The following is a 16,880-nucleotide window of genomic DNA, read 5'->3' as shown; positions in this document are numbered from 1 at the left end:
ACATCTATCTACTGTACAGTGCCTTGCGAAAGTATTCGGCCCCCTTGAACTTTGCGACCTTTTGCCACATTTCAGGCTTCAAACATAAAGATATAAAACTGTATTTTTTTGTGAAGAATCAACAACAAGTGGGACACAATCATGAAGTGGAACGACATTTATTGGATATTTCAAACTTTTTTAACAAATCAAAAACTGACAAATTGGGCGTGCAAAATTATTCAGCCCCTTTACTTTCAGTGCAGCAAACTCTCTCCAGAAGTTCAGTGAGGATCTCTGAATGATCCAATGTTGACCTAAATGACTAATGATGATAAATACAATCCACCTGTGTGTAATCAAGTCTCCGTATAAATGCACCTGCACTGTGATAGTCTCAGAGGTCCGTTAAAAGCGCAGAGAGCATCATGAAGAACAAGGAACACACCAGGCAGGTCCGAGATATTGTTGTGAAGAAGTTTAAAGCCGGATTTGGATACAAAAAGATTTCCCAAGCTTTAAACATCCCAAGGAGCACTGTGCAAGCGATAATATTGAAATGGAAGGAGTATCAGACCACTGCAAATCTACCAAGACCTGGCCGTCCCTCTAAACTTTCAGCTCATACAAGGATAAGACTGATCAGAGATGCAGCCAAGAGGCCCATGATCACTCTGGATGAACTGCAGAGATCTACAGCTGAGGTGGGAGACTCTGTCCATAGGACAACAATCAGTCGTATATTGCACAAATCTGGCCTTTATGGAAGAGTGGCAAGAAAAAAGCCATTTCTTAAAGATATCCATAAAAAGTGTTGTTTAAAGTTTGCCACAAGCCACCTGGGAGACACACCAAACATGTGGAAGAAGGTGCTCTGGTCAGATGAAACCAAAATTGAACTTTTTGGCAACAATGCAAAACGTTATGTTTGGCGTAAAAGCAACACAGCTCATCACCCTGAACACACCATCCCCACTGTCAAACATGGTGGTGGCAGCATCATAGTTTGGGCCTGCTTTTCTTCAGCAGGGACAGGGAAGATGGTTAAAATTGATGGGAAGATGGATGGAGCCAAATACAGGACCATTCTGGAAGAAAACCTGATGGAGTCTGCAAAAGACCTGAGACTGGGACGGAGATTTGTCTTCCAACAAGACAATGATCCAAAACATAAAGCAAAATCTACAATGGAATGGTTCAAAAATAAACATATCCAGGTGTTAGAATGGCCAAGTCAAAGTCCAGACCTGAATCCAATCGAGAATCTGTGGAAAGAACTGAAAACTGCTGTTCACAAATGCTCTCCATCCAACCTCACTGAGCTCGAGCTGTTTTGCAAGGAGGAATGGGAAAACATTTCAGTCTCTCGATGTGCAAAACTGATAGACACATACCCCAAGCGACTTACAGCTGTAATCGCAGCAAAAGGTGGCGCTACAAAGTATTAACTTAAGGGGGCTGAATAATTTTGCACGCCCAATTTGTCCGTTTTTGATTTGTTAAAAAAGTTTGAAATATCCAATAAATGTCGTTCCACTTCATGATTGTGTCCCACTTGTTGATTCTTTACAAAAAAATACAGTTTTATATCTTTATGTTTGAAGCCTGAAATGTGGCAAAAGGTCGCAAAGTTCAAGGGGGCCGAATACTTTCGCAAGGCACTGTATGCTTCATGCTCAGACTGATAACATATAGGACAGAAGTTGTTTCCATCTGTCTACTCTCAGGGTGAAACAAACTATCCAGTAGATAAACCTGTCCCATGAACAGTACGATGAAGGAAGTTGTTTACCGTTTACTCCTCTAGGTCATGTGTTTACACCGCCGGCTCCCCCATCAACAACCGTGCCCTCTTCCCCTGTCAGGAGCCTCCTGTCGCCATGTCGACGTGGCAGGCCCAGGTACGAGCCCCTAGGGAGTGTGTGGTTCTATTGAGTGGAGAGAACCAGGCCCAGCCCACGCACCTGCACCACACAGGTACTACACTCCTGATCAGTGTACAGCGGATAAGTGCAAAGTGGTACAGTTCACCAGTCCACTCACCCACTCTCTGTCTCTCTCTCTGTCCAGGTCTCTCTAGCTGGGACTACTATGTCACTATGCCTATGCCTGCCTCCACTTTTACCTTGGCAGTGGGTTACTGGCGCCAGGCCACAGCACAACTTTCCACAGCACAGCTTACCCCTCCTGTGCAGGGTACAAGGGCTGGGGCCTCCCATACACATGCTGGCAGGTATGATTTATTTCCCGTAAGAACCCTCCTCTCTCCCCCCCCCCCCCCCCCCCCCCCCCCCCTTCGTGGTTTCCCTCCAACCCAGCCATACCAGGCGGTAGAACCAGGTCTTCCCCAGCAGTGCTTTCCCCTGCCCTGAAGAGTTCACCACAGGCTGAGGGTTTGAGGGTTCCACCAGCATGCTGGCAGCTCTGTCATTCTTCCCGTAATACCACCCTTTCTACCTCCTCCTCTCATGGTTTCCCTCCAACCCAGCCGTTAACCCCAGGGCTTCTCCTGCTACAAGGAGGGCCTTTTATCCTCAGTGAACGGCTAGAGGAAACTTGGAACACATTTGGGTTTTGCAGTTCCAGTACTAAGATGGAGTTACTGTAACTAAATGGAAGTCCAATTAAATGTAATGTTTGGGTTTTCTCTGGCTTTCCTGTGTGATGCAATGTTCCATATTTCCATCCCTCTCGTTTCTAAGCCCGTAGTCAAAATAGCGAAAATACAAGCCTGAATTCCCCCCCCCCCCCCCTTCTCCCCATCACACAGCTTGGACCTGAATCCATTCACCAACATGGACCATCCCATCATCACCAGCCCACAGTCTACATTAGTCTACTCAGGCCTGAAGGATGAGAAGCACTCTGAGAGCGTCTGCTTAGGTCTGGGCGATGACAACTTCACCTGTTGCCATACTGATTACCCCTGTCCATTCACCGACCCATCCGCCTGGAGCCAAGAGGTGATCCCTCACCGGATGTTTGCCCCGCCCTCTCTGCTGCAGAAGGCCCAGGTCCAGGTCCTCCCCCTTCTGCCTGGCTGCCTGGCTGCAGCCCACGCTACCCTGGGGGCCCATCCCTTCCCCCGCCTCGACGTACTCATCGTCCCAGCAAGCTTCTCTAGTCTGGGCATGGCCAGGTAAGACTGGAGGGAGGACTGGAGGAAGGGATATGTATCGAGGAATAGATCATTTCACCACTCATGCACGCCTGTTTTGTTACTTTCAAATCTGCTGTTTTATTTACATCTGCAACTCGTTGACATGACTACTTTGCATTCGTGAACATGAACACTCGTAAAGCACCAGTGGCAGCCATGTTTCCCTCGTGTGTCTATATCCTTAATGGAAATATACAGATTCCACGTTTGCAATAAAGCTGAATAGCAGACAGCCCCATGAACCCCAGTCCAACACCCCAACCCTTGGTCGACCCTCCAGTTGAAAGAGCCTGCTAGCCCCCATTCACTTCCCCGGCAGTGTTAGCTCAGACAGCCAGTCAATAGGGCTCTGTGTGTGTCCATGTTGTGTTGTTGACCTGGTCTCCAGGTACACTGGTCTGTTTGTGTCGGGTTGTTTAGTCTGCAGAGTGGAGGTCTGATGTTTAGAGGAAACCCACGGGTTGGCACACTGCTTTACCCCATCAACAGCCCCCCCCCCCGTATATCTCACGATGCTGTTGACCTCTCTCTCTTTCTCTCTCTTCTGCACAGCTGTCTTTCCTATTTTCCTCCAGTTCTCTCCTCGTCCTCCTATATTAAGGCCTTGGGGGTTAACCACCACTCTGTTGATGTTTTGACTGCCCTGAAGCAGTCAAATTGCCCTGTTGGACAGCTACTGTAGCAGTTCACTTCCTCCATGCATTCAGACTTTCAGTAGCTAAGCTACATCTTTCTCTGTGTGGGCTAGACAGAGTTTTGTGTTGCAGTTTTGATGAATGGTTCTTGGTTTTACTGAGAAGGCGGTAGCTCTACTGAATTCATAATATTTGTATTGCCAAGTACAGTAGATTCATTTGCAACAACATTTTGGTCCAATAACCTTTCTTTCTTAACCTTAGTTTTACTAATAGTCTACATGAAGTCTGAGAGGCAGTGGATGTTTCGAAATGTGTGTCAAGTTATTTTCCTGTAATTTAATGAGGCGATATGCTTGGTACACATACATGCAGTCTCCATTGAATGTTCTGTTGTTTAGATTTTGGGGAAATTAAGTTATGTTTTTCTATGCAAAATAATTTGAGCACTGTGTGTGTGTGTGTGTGTGTGTGTGTGTGTGTGTGTGTGTGTGTGTGTGTGTGTGTGTGTGTGTGTGTGTGTGTTTTTATGGGAGTGAAATCCAGCCAGTGTCATTTAGATTAAGTTTGACTGAAGTTAAAATGGGAAGTTTGGGCCAAATAAAAGCTCAAAACGTCTGCTCTTTTTTTACTATGCTCTTGATAAAATAAATAAATGTGTCTTTTGGGTGGCCAGTGGACAGTGGCCCAGTGTGTGTAGGCTGCCAGTGCCAACACCCTCTCTCTCTGCACCAGAACTCTGTCTGTAGTCTTCCACAGGAAATGAGGTCAGAACTGAATGTACTCCACAGGTTATGATGTCATTGGGAGGGGATCAGAAACATTGTAAAGGACAAAAGGTTTCCAGAGGGTCAACAACTCTGAGCCCAGAGCTCCAACTCACATATTTACAGTGTCAAGAAAAAGTATGTGAACCCTTTGGAATTACCTGGAATTCTATATAAATTGGTCATGAAATTTGATCTGATCTTCATCTAAGTCACAACAATAGACAAACACAGTCTGCTTAAACTAATAACACACAAACAATTATACGTGCAAGGTGGGAAAAGTATGTGAACCCTTGGATTTAATAACTGGTTTAATAACTGGTTTGGCAGCAATAACCTCAACCACGTTTGCTGTAGTTGTCGATCAGACCTGCAGAACGGTCAGGAGGAATTTCGGGCCATTCCTCTTTACAAAACTGTTTCAGTGCAGCAATATTCTTGGGATGTATGGTGTGAACCGCTCTCTTGAGGTCATGCCACAGCATGTCAAATCTGGTTGAGGTCAGGACTCAGACTGGGCCACTCCAGATGGCGTATTTTCTTCTGTTGAAGCCATTCTGTTGTTGATTTACTTCTGTGTTTTGGGTTGTTGTCCTGTTGCATCACCCAACTTTTGTTGAGCTTCAATTGGCGGACAGGTAGCCTTACATTCTCCTACAAAATGTTTTGATAAACTTGGGAATTCCTTTTTCCTTTCGATGATAGCAAGCTGTCCAGGCCCTGAGGCAGCAAAGCAGCTCCAAACCATGATGCTCCCTCCACCATACTTTACAGTTGGGATGAGGTTTTGATGTTGGTGTGCTGTGCCTTTTTTTCTACACACATAGAGTTGTGTGCTCCTTCCAAACAACTCAACTGTAATTTCATCTGTCCACAGAGTATTTTGCCAGAAGCGCTGTGGAACATCCAGATGCTCTTTTGCGAACTTCAGCAGTTTTTTTTTGGACAGCAGTGGCTTCTTCTATGGTGTCCTCCCATGAACATCATTCTTGTTTAGTGTTCAACGTATCATAGACTCGTCAAACAGAGATGTTAGCATGTTCCAGAGTTTTCTGTAAGTCTTTAGCTGACACTCTAGGATTCTTCTTAACCTCATTGAGCATTCTGCCCTGTGCTCTTAGTCATCTTTGCAGCACGGCCACTCCTAGGGAGAGTAGCAACAGTGCTGAACTTTCTCCATTTATAGACAATTTGTCTTACCTTGGACTGATGAACATCAAGGCTTTTAGAGATACTTTTGGAACCCTTTCCAGCTTTATACAAGTCAACAATTCTTAATCTTGGGTCTTCTGAGATCTCTTTTATTCGAGGCATGGTTCACATCAGGCAACGCTTCTTGTGAATAGTTCTTTATTGGGCAGGGCAGCTCTAACCAACCATCTCCAATCTCGACTCAATGATTGTACTCCAGGTTAGCTGACTCCTGACTCCAATTAGCTTTTGGCAAAGTCATTAGCCTAGGGGTTCACATACTTTTTCCAACCTGCACTGTGAATGTTTAAATTATTTATTCAATATAGACATCATGTTTATAAGGTGCTAACACCTTAAGGCTGCTTTATTATTTGTATTGCGAGGTTTGAGGATAGCTTCTTGCCCTGGCTTGCCCTGGCTGTTTGAACTTGAGCTACGTAGGTGTAGTTGACAAAAAAGAGACTCTGAGGATTCACTAAGCCCAGCAGACTCCTGCCATGCCTGCGTGGGTCACAACCCAGCCCCCCCCCTCCCCATCTCTTTGCGTGTGGTACACTCCTGCAGGCCTCCGGACTTAACCGCAAGGCTGCGCCACATGCAGGAAGGAGGGGGAGGTCGACAAAACATGGACCAGAGATGGAGATTGGGAGATGGGGGTGGGAAAGAAGGGGCATGGGAGGTCTTGAGCCATACCTAACCACAAGACTGCCTACATGGAGGATGGAGGGAGGTTAACAAAACATGGAGATGGAGACGGGGTGGGAGGAGGAGAAAGGGGTGGGAGGAGGAGAGTTTAAGGAGGGGTTTTAGCCATGGATCCCCCAGGATGTGGGAGAGGATGTGTGGATTATTCCCAGCAACAAAAGCCATTAGTCCCTGGAAGGACTTCAGAGGCTGCAGCTCTTTAATCTGCAGATTGGGAAGTATGTGGGCCTGAGTTCTTGGGGCCAGGCCAACCGCTGCTTTTCTAGCATGCCCCTGTATAAAGAACAACAGGGGTGGCTGAGGAGAGTAGAGGGAGGCAGGCAGGGGGGCATTAAGTTATTGTGCTGGGATACAGGGAAAGGAGGCGGGGGGGGGGGGGGGGTTAAGTTTTTGTACCCAGATACGGGGAGGGAGGGAGGGAGGGCAGGAAACCAAAGATTAAGAAGTCAAGTAAGGGCAGGTCTGGACTGACGGCCTGTGCCATGTACACTGTGTGCCCACAAATCTGTGTGACTCTATGTAGTGTATAATTAATACTTGCAAAGAGATAGAACACCGTTTACACTTGCAAACAGTCAGTGAGCTACACGACTTTACACCAGCCTCTGTCAGAGCAGATGTCAAATTAGTTGAATAGCCTATTTAGTTTGTTTTGTTATATATTTTATATTTTGTGGTTTCTGTCTGTTTATACACGCCATTCATAAACAAACACTCCTTACCTGGGCCAAATCAGTAGACGGTTCTCCTCTGTTGGTCTGTCTGTTTGTCCGACTGTGTCTGTCTGTCTGTCTGCCTGCCTCTGTCTGTAGAATCACCATGGTCAAACTGTTAAAGGCTCTGGTATTTGGAGGCAATGTGTGTGTCCTCTCCTGGTGCTGAGACAAGAGGAGGAGAAGGAAGAGGAGGAGAGAGGGGAAAGAGGGGGGTGAGGAGGAACAGTAAATGGGAAACATCAATGCGGACAGCAGGGGAGCTACTTAGCTCAGAAACACTTCCACACTTTGGTTAAAAACAACTCATTGTCTACAGTGGATGGAATGACATGAGAACGTTGTAAAACTGAGACCTTGAAAACACTGAAGTGACTTTGAATGGCTGATGCAGATAGAAGTCCTTCAGCACAAGTCATTTAAATGTAAGGGTGTAATGTTCCCCAAACTCACAGTTCAGTGCGTATTGCGGTTTCGGGGTCACAGTTCGATTCGGTTTCGGTACAGCCGGATGAAATGAAATGCCAACCATTGCTGTAGTATTTTTTTGTTTATTTAAGAAAATACAAAGTTCTGGTATTCCTGATTCCGTATATGATCATGAGTCATATAATTCCTGATGAGAGCACAATCAGGAGTAGCAACACTTTGTATTTTCTTAAATAAAACCACACGATTACTCAGCAACAACAATACTAAAATAAAGTGCACCATGCGTGTGAAATCAAAATGTAAATATGGCTCAGACATCATATAGGCCTATCCCAATGGGCATACAATGTGATAAAGATGTCCTTTACTGGTTGAAACCAGATCACAACCAGATTAAAAATGTATTTTTCATATTTTGGTTGATATCTGTTTTTGGTAGAAATCTGATTCAACTAAATCAAATCAAATGTTATTAGTCACATGCGCTGAATACAACAGGTAGACCTTACAGTGAAATGCTTATTGATAAGAATAAGGTAACAAGTAATTAAAGAGCAGCAGTAAAATAACAACAGCGAGACTATATACAGGGGGTACTGGCACAGAGTCAATGTGCGGAGGCACCGGTTAGTTGAGGTAATATGTACATGTAGGTAGAATTATTAAAGTGACTATGCACAGATGATGACAACAACAGAGAGTAGCAGCGGTGTAAAGGTGGGGGGGTGCAAATAGTCTGGGTAGCCATTTGATTAGGTGTTCAGGAGTCTTATGGCTTGGGGGTAGAAGCTGTTTAGAAGCCTCTTGGAGGCTTCTGACCAGTTATCTAAATGCTACTCAATTAATAGACACCAGTCTATATATACATGTGCAAAGTGTTTGTGATCCATGCACCCATTGCATACAGTGCATTCGGAAAGTATTCAGACCGCGTGACCTTTTCTACATTTGATTATGTTACAGCCTTATTCAAAAATTGATAAAATACATGTTTTGCCTCATAAATCTACACACAATACCCCATAATGACAAAGCAAAAACAGGTTTTTATTTTTTGGGGCAAATGTACCCTTTGCTATGAGACTCGAAATTGAGCTTGGGTGCATTCTGTTTCCATTGATCATCCTTGAGATCTTGATTGGAATCCATCTGTGTTAAATTCAATTGGTTGGAAAGGATTTGGAAAGGTACACACCTGTCTATATAAGGTCCCACAGTTGACATGTCAGAGCAAAAACCAAGCCATGAGGTCGAAGTAATTGTACGTAGAATTCCAAGAAAGGATTGTGTCAAGGCACAGATCTGGGGAAGGGTACAAAAACATTTCTGCAGCTTTGAAGGTCTCCAAGACCACAGTGGACTCCATCATTATTAAATGGAAAAAGTTTGGAACCACCAAGACTCTTCCTAGATCTGGCCGCCAGGCCAAACTGAGCAATCGGGGGAGAAGTGCCTTTGTCACGGAGATGACCAGGAACCCGATGGTCACTCTGACAGAGCTCCAGAGTTCCTTTGTGGAGATGGGAGAACCTTCCAGAAGGACAACCATCTCTGCAGCTCTCCACCAATCAGGCCTTTATGTTAGAGTGCCCAGACGGAAGCCACTCCTTAGTAAAAAATCACATGACAGCCCGCTGGGAGTATGCCAAAACAAAATTCTGTGGTCTGATGAAACTAAGATGAAACTCTTTGGCCTGAATGCCAAGCGTCACGTCTGGAGGAAACCTGGCACCATCCCTACTGTGAAGCATGGTGGTGGCAGCATCATGCTGTGGAGATATTTTTCATGGGCAGGGACTGTGAGACTAGTCAGGATCGAGGGAAAGATGAACGGAGCAAAGTACAGAGATCCTTGATGAAAACCTGCTCCACGGCGTGTCCTTGAGTGGCCCAGCCAGAACCCAGACTTGAACCCTATCTAACATTTCTGGAGAGACCTGACAATAGCTGTGCAGCGACGCTCCCCATCCAACCTGACAGAGCTTGAGAGGATCTGCAGAGAAGAATGGGAGAAACTCCCCAAATACAGTTGTGCCAAGCTTGTAGCTTCATACACAAGAAGACTCGAGGCTGTAATCGCTGACAAAGGTGCTTCAACAAGGTACTGAGTAAATTGTCTGAATACTTATGTAAATGTGATATTTCTGTTTTACATTTTTTATCTAAAAAAAAAGTTTATGGGGTATTGTGTGTAGATTGATGAAGAAAAAACAAAATGTGGAAAAAGTCAAGGAGTCTGAATACTTTCTGAATGCACTGTATAAGACACTAGAACACTTACAGTTATTACAATTTGAGTAATGTTCAGCAGGGTTTGCATGATTCAGCTTAGCACACTTGGCATACAACAGCTGGCAGAGCACACCAAAGCCGGTTAGAGTCTTTGGCTACACTGTACCCAGTCAACACGCTGGGCTCGGGCCTATTCCGTTTGAGATGTGGGGGACTCGGCATGGACTCGGTCGGACTTGGGGGGCTTCATGCGGGCCAAGCTATTCCAGAGTTTGGCAGAATCATATTACTCTGGGTTCCGGCTAATGGTACTTGGGCCGATTCCACTTCAGCTTATCCAGCCCGATTAACTTTTTCAGGAGTAGGGCCATTTGAGGAATTTTATTTGGCAGGTGAGGAAATACCAATTTAATATACAAAGCGTTGTGATATTTCACCTCCAAGTCATCGAATTTGCTAGGTCATTAAAATGTCATATTTGTGACAGTCTCTGGGGTCATGTACTGTAGCTATGAGAGATGGTCCCTAATTTAGAGAATCTCCAATGCTATAAATGCATTTGTTTTTACTACAGGCTATGGGAGTGTTTTTTTGTACTTGCAGTCCACCCAATTGAAAAGTGCACAGTCACTTCCATAACATTTGTTATAGGCTACCAGCATGTAAGATGAACATGCACAATATTACAGGATACCCTTACAAGAATGCACCTCCGTTAAAATGCAATAAAACTGCAGTACAATGAAATAATGTTTTTTTTAAATTAATGATATCTGGAAGCTTGCTGTGTGTATTGGCTTCTAATGATAATCTTTTGTTGATGTCAACTGCACTGTTTGTGTTGCACATTTTCTTTTGTTCCACGGAATGCAATTTTGATGTTCTGTTATGACTAATTACATTTGTTTACAGAATTTAACAAATCACACGTAGGCCTGTCTTTTATTTCAATATCCTACTACAATCCACCAGGGTTTACAAAACCCTTCTTTTATTCCATTTATTTACATCAATAACGAGTAAGAAATTATTGCACCTGAATTTGACCCTGAGAATGTGACAAGTTATATTTTCCCTTAAAGCTTTTAAGTAATTAACGTAATGTGTTCAGTATTTCCGAAGTAAAGCGGCGGTTTGTTGGGGAGAAGAATGTCGAGGAAAGTTTTGCTAGCTAGCTAACGTTAATCATCCATGGACCTGGTAACTTTGTACCTGTTGTAGCTAGCTAGCTAACGTTAATCATCCATGTACCTGGTAACTTTGTACCTGTTGTAGCTAGCTAGCTAACGTTTTGGCATTTGTATATCTGTTTAGTTATTGACAGTACATGTGTGTTTGTGTGTGTGTGTATGTGTGTGTTCTCTCTCTCCATGTGTGTGTGAGAGAGGGAGAGAGAGAGATGATGATCACAATAACTTTAGAAAACATTGTCATGTCAACGGTTTCATGCTAGCTGTGTATATGTGTCAGTGTGTTCTGTGAGAGAGAGAGAGATGATCACAAAAACGTATGTAAAATGTTGTCGTCATTGTGTCATGCTAGCTGTGTGTTTGTGAGTGTGAGAGAGAGATAAATGGTTGATGAATATACATATAGGGAACTGTGTGTGTGTGTGTGTGTGTGTGTGTGTGTGTGTGTGTGTGTGTGTGTGTGTGTGTGTGTGTGTGTGTGTGTGTGTGTGTGTGTGTGTGTGTGTGTGTGTGTGTGTGTGTGTGTGTGTGTGTGTGTGTGTGTGTGTGTGTGTGTGTGTGAGAAAGCGAGAGTGTCTGAGCTAGCCTAATTCTTGAAACATGTATCCCCCAATATGCATGTGAATTTTCCTGATTCATCAGGGATACTTGTATTTTGTATTTGACAATACATTTAGCCAATCCCTGCTCCCCCCAACACTCATTCTAACGTTACAACTCTCAACTGCCCTTTTCAATTCTTGATTATTTTTTTTGCAGGAATCTTCTAGCTTGGATTGAGGAAGGGATGAAAGGGAAGAAGTGCAGAAGTTATCCAACTGACTGACTAAGAAATGTAAATAGCTTAGGTTTTGCTGTCTCTCTCTCTCTCTCTCCTGTCTGCCAGATTGCTGAGGGGTAACGTAGTCAATGTACTTGCTAAGCCTGACTTAGTGAAGACCTTACGCAATGGTTAATCATGATTCGTCTCTGTCTTTACAGTTCCTGAAACATGTCAATGACCTGAGGCATAGCTTCTGTTACACAATGGCCGCCTACTCAGTTACCAGTGACCTATTCGGCCACATCCCAGGAAAAGGGGAGAGCAGCACCACCACTCCTTAAATCCACATGTTGTGACTAGGGGGCAGTATTTTCATTTTTGGAAGAATTTTTTTTTTCCCGTAGTAAACGGGATATTTTGTCAGGACAAGATGCTAGAATATGCATATAATTGACAGCGTAGGATAGAAAACACTCTAATGTTTCCAATACTGTAAAAATATTGTCTGTGAGTATAACAGAACTGATGTTGCAGGCGAAAGCCTGAGAAAAATCCAATCCGGAAGTGCCTCCTGTTTTGAAAGCGCTGCGTTCCAATGAGTCCCTATTGAGCAGTGAATGGGCTATCAACCAGATTACTCTTTCTCCATATTCCCGAAGGTGTCTACAGCATTGTGACGTAGTTTTACGCATTTATGTTGAAGAATACCCGTAAGCGGCTACATTGCGTAAGTGGTCACCTGATGCTCCCAGAGAGATTCTCGCGTAAAATACAGAGGTAGCCATTACTCCAATCGGCCCTACTGAAAAACGAATTGTCCCGATGGATATATTATCGAATAGATATTTGAAAAACACCTTGAGGATTGATTATAAACAATGTTTGCCATGTTTCTGTCGATATTATGGAGCTAATTTGGAATATTTTTCGCTGTTTTCGTGAATGCAATTTCCGGGCGATTTCTCAGCCAAACGTGAAGAACAAACGGAGCTATTTCGCCTACAAAAATAATATTTTTTGAAAAAAGGAACATTTGCTATCTAACTGGGAGTCTCGTGAGTGAAAACATCCAAAGCTCATCAAAGGTAAACGATTTAATTTGATTGCTTTTCTGATTTCCGTGACCAAGTTACCTGCTGCTAGCTGGACAAAATGCTATGCTAGGCTATCGATAAACTTACACAAATGCTTGTCTAGCTTTGGCTGTAAAGCATATTTTGAAAATCTGAGATGACAGGGTGATTAACAAAAGGCTAAGCTCTGTCTCAATATATTTAATTTGTGATTTTCATGAATAGGAATATTTTCTAGGGATATTTATGTCCGTTGCGTTATGCTAATTAGTGTCAGGCGATGGTTATTAAATCCATAGGAGTGTATATTTTGGTAACATCCTCCAGGAACTGGAGGCAGATGGTAGAGCTCCGATATTTATTATAACAAAGGGAGTAGGCAAAGGCAGGTCGGGACAGGCGGGAGTTCATTAACCAGGTCAGAGTCCAAACAGTACAAGATGATAGGCAGTCACGAGGTCAGGCCAGGCAGGGGTCAGAAACTAGATCCGAGTCCAAAAACAGTACAAGGGGATAGGCAGGCTGGTAGTCAGAACAGGCAGAGTGGTCGGGCAGGCGGGTTCGGAGTCAGGACAGGCAAGGGTCGAAACCAGGAGGACTAGAAACAGAGATTGGGAAAAATAGGAGCAAGGAAAACCGCTGGTTGACTTGGCAAACAAGACAAACTGGCACAGAGAGACAGGAAACACAGGGATATATACACTGGGGATAATAAGCGACACCTGGAGGGGGTGAAGACAATCACAAGGACAGGTGAACCAGATCTGGGTGTGACACTGATCTTCAAATTGATTCCTACTAGCCAGCTTTGTAAGAGCTAGGTTTGTACTAGCTATACTGATGATCATGAATTTTTTTTCTCTGCATCAGGTCTTACTGAGACTGGATTCCCCAAGAGACATGGTATTCAGCTGCCCATGATTGCCTGATCTTACACTCTTAGGAAAAAAAAGGTGATATCTAGAATGTAAAAGGGTTCATCGGCTGTCCCCATAGAACCTTTTAAAGAATCCTTTTTGTGTCACCCCCTGCACTCGAGGGAGCCAGGCTGCCCTGCATTACGTGCACTCCTGCCGCCATCATTACGCACACCTGCCGTCCATCATCACGCACGTCAGCGATTTATTGGACTCACTTTGGACTCAATCACCTGTTTATTACCTCCCCTATATTTGTCAGTTCCCCAGCTCTGTTCCCTGCTGCTGCATTAATTGTCTTATGTCTGTATTCCCTGGTTCTGACGCTGTTCCTGTCCTGTTCCGATTAAATTCTGACTCCCCGTACCTGCTTCTCTTCTCCAGCGTCATTCCTTACATTTTTGGTTCCATGTAGAACCCTTTTACCTGGAACAAAAAAGGGTTGTCATATGGGGACAGCCAAGGAGATCCAATTGAAATGGCACTGCTTCTAATAATATAAGTTTGTAAAGCAAATAAAATCCCATTTCAACTTTAATTGCAAAAACCTTGTGTCCTGATTCAAGACTCATCCACTGGTGAGTCATGTAAAGTTTCTCCCATTTGTCTCTAGCCCATTCTCCCTATCGCTCACTCAAACTCACACACGTGCACAGTTGCAGAGAAGAGGAAGAGATTTGCAAATTACACCCATTTCTAACAATGTTTGTTGCAGAATTGATATGACAGACATAACTTAAGAGTAAGTGTCATGAAAAGCCAGAAAACGCAGGAGGTTGATGTGTTGCGGGCCCTTTGGAAAGTCCTAAAATATGCCCCTGACCGCCATAGTGGAGGACACAAAGTATGTATATGATTAAGTTGCTCTTTTTTGAAGACATCTCTAAGCTATAACTTCCACAAATTTCTTCAACTAGTACCATGGAAATACTTTAAGCCAGCTGAGTCCACAAAGTTTCTTCAGGAATGTCCTCAAATTGATAGTAGTTATGCGCAGATTTTCTTCCCCACAGCTCTGACCCATCACACCACTCTTATTAATCAAATGAAACAATCGGCCTTTATATACTCTGTGTCCCGATCTATCTATGCATGTAATGCCTGTGGGTGAATTATGAAACAATTACTGTATGCAGATGTGCAAAAAAAATGGTTGCTTGATCTATTTTAAACGTACGAATATGTTGCAGATTTAAACTTATTGGTGACTATGGAAACAAATAGAAACGTAATGAACAATATTTTCAACATCCAACTTTTTCCTCTGCAATACTTTTTTCCAGTAGGTAATAAGCAAAGAAAAATATGTCACATTCTGGTCAGTAATACTGAAGTCACACTGACTTCCTTTCAACCAGGTTTTGCCAACTGGGATGCTATAATGGTAAAGAGAAAAATATGCTCACTTGTCTGACTCTCATAAAAGGGGGCATGTCTGTAGCACAGTACTTCTCATTTCCCACTCTGGGGTAATGTGATGGGCTGTCACTGTTAAGTAGCTCTCTGTAGCCCTGGAGGTCCATCCATCTGTAGTAAGTGCAACACAGGGTGCATTGGCCAATTCATTGACAATTTCATCTTTAGCTTGCATATATAAAGCGGTGCGTGAGGGCGAAGTTCGCATTGTGTCTCGAGCACTTTCACAGGGTGGGGCCCCGGCATACCTACTGAACGGAGCAAACGTACCTCAAAATGTATTCAAAAACGTTTTGGGAAATGTGTCGTTCGGTAAAAACCATTCTGCAACGTAGAAACATTCAAGCAACTAAATGCACCCCTTGTTTAGGGCCTAGTTGGAACAAAATCCTGCAGTACCGGTGGCACTCCAGGAACAGGGTTGCCTACCCATGCTCTAGGGTCCTGTGGTGAAGCAACTGCTATGCAAGGTATTGGGCAACAGCTTTCTTCCAGGGCCCATATTCACAAAGCATCTCTGAGTAGGGATAGTGATCTAGGATAACCTCCCCCTTGTCAATGTTATATTACTCAGTGTGAAGGCAAAACCGATCCTAAAATCACTACTCCTACTCTGAGATTCTTTGGGAATAAGGGTCTTGGCCTATCAGCATGTTGGCCTGTCAGCATGTTGGCCTATCAGCATGTTGGCCTGTCAGCAATGCCACTCCACCTGAAATGCAAAAAAACATGAATAGGAATTAGCTTAGTCAGTAACTTAGCTAACTAGGTAATTAAACACTTATGTAAATGTGCACAAGCCTAATTAGCCAAATGATATGAAAACAACACAGCCTATTTGAAGTGAAATTATACTGAACAAAAATATAAACGCAACATGAAAAGTGTTGGTCCCATGTTTCATCAGCTGAAATAAAAGTTCACAATTTTTTGGACACATTTATTTACTTTCCTGTTAGTGAGCATTTCTCCTTTTCCAAGATAATCAATCCACCTGACAGGTGTGGCATATCAAGAAACGGATTAATTATTTTTACCATAAGCATCCTCCAACGTCGTTTTAGAGAATTTGGCAGTCCGTCTAACCGACCTCAAAACCGCAGACCATGTGTAACCACGCCAGCCCATGACCTCCACATCTGGCTTCTTCACCTGCGGGATCGTCTGAGACCGGCCACCCTGCCAGCTGATGAAACTGTGGGTTTGCATAACCAAAGAATTTCTGCACAAACTGTTAGAAACTGTCTCAGGGAAGCTCATGTGTGCTCATTGTCCTCACCAAGGTCTTGACCTGATTGGAGTTCGGCACGCTGGAGAAGTGTACTCTTCACAGTTGAATCGGTTAGTGTAGGTAATTGAGTAATATGTACATGTAGGTAGGGGTAAAGTGTCTATGCATAGATAATAAACAGTAGCAGCAGCGTATTTGAAGAGTGTGAAGGAATGTGAATGTATGTGTGTGTTTGGCGGCAATATGTGTGTGTGTGTGTGTTGGAGTGTCAGTGTAGTTAGTATGTGTGAGTGTGTGGTTAGATTCCAGTGAGTGAACATTGAGACTGTGCAAGAAAATCAGGACAACAAAAATGTGAATAAATAGGGAGGTCAATGCAAATAGTCCGGTTAGCCATTTGATTAACAGTTCAGCAGTCTTATGGCTTGGGGGTAGAAGCTATTAAGGAGCCTTTTGGCCCCAAACTTACC

General features: G+C 43.7%; 1 protein-coding gene across 1 annotated transcript in view; it reads left to right on the top strand.

The window, feature by feature from the left end:
- The window catches only part of LOC139411120 (aminopeptidase O (putative)), a 121,362-nt gene that overhangs the window by 7,561 nt on the left and 96,921 nt on the right, over positions 1 to 16,880 (top strand). Inside the window, exons 3-5 of the mRNA XM_071156990.1 lie at positions 1,787 to 1,956; positions 2,050 to 2,212; positions 2,750 to 3,118. Coding sequence (XP_071013091.1) covers positions 1,787 to 1,956; positions 2,050 to 2,212; positions 2,750 to 3,118 — 702 coding nt within the window. The remainder of the gene's footprint in view (positions 1 to 1,786; positions 1,957 to 2,049; positions 2,213 to 2,749; positions 3,119 to 16,880) is intronic.

Source organism: Oncorhynchus clarkii, chromosome 6 (assembly GCF_045791955.1).
Source record: "Oncorhynchus clarkii lewisi isolate Uvic-CL-2024 chromosome 6, UVic_Ocla_1.0, whole genome shotgun sequence".
Taxonomy (NCBI): domain Eukaryota; kingdom Metazoa; phylum Chordata; class Actinopteri; order Salmoniformes; family Salmonidae; genus Oncorhynchus; species Oncorhynchus clarkii.
Note: the sequence above shows the minus strand (reverse complement) of the source record. Positions and strands in the feature narration are given on the sequence as shown.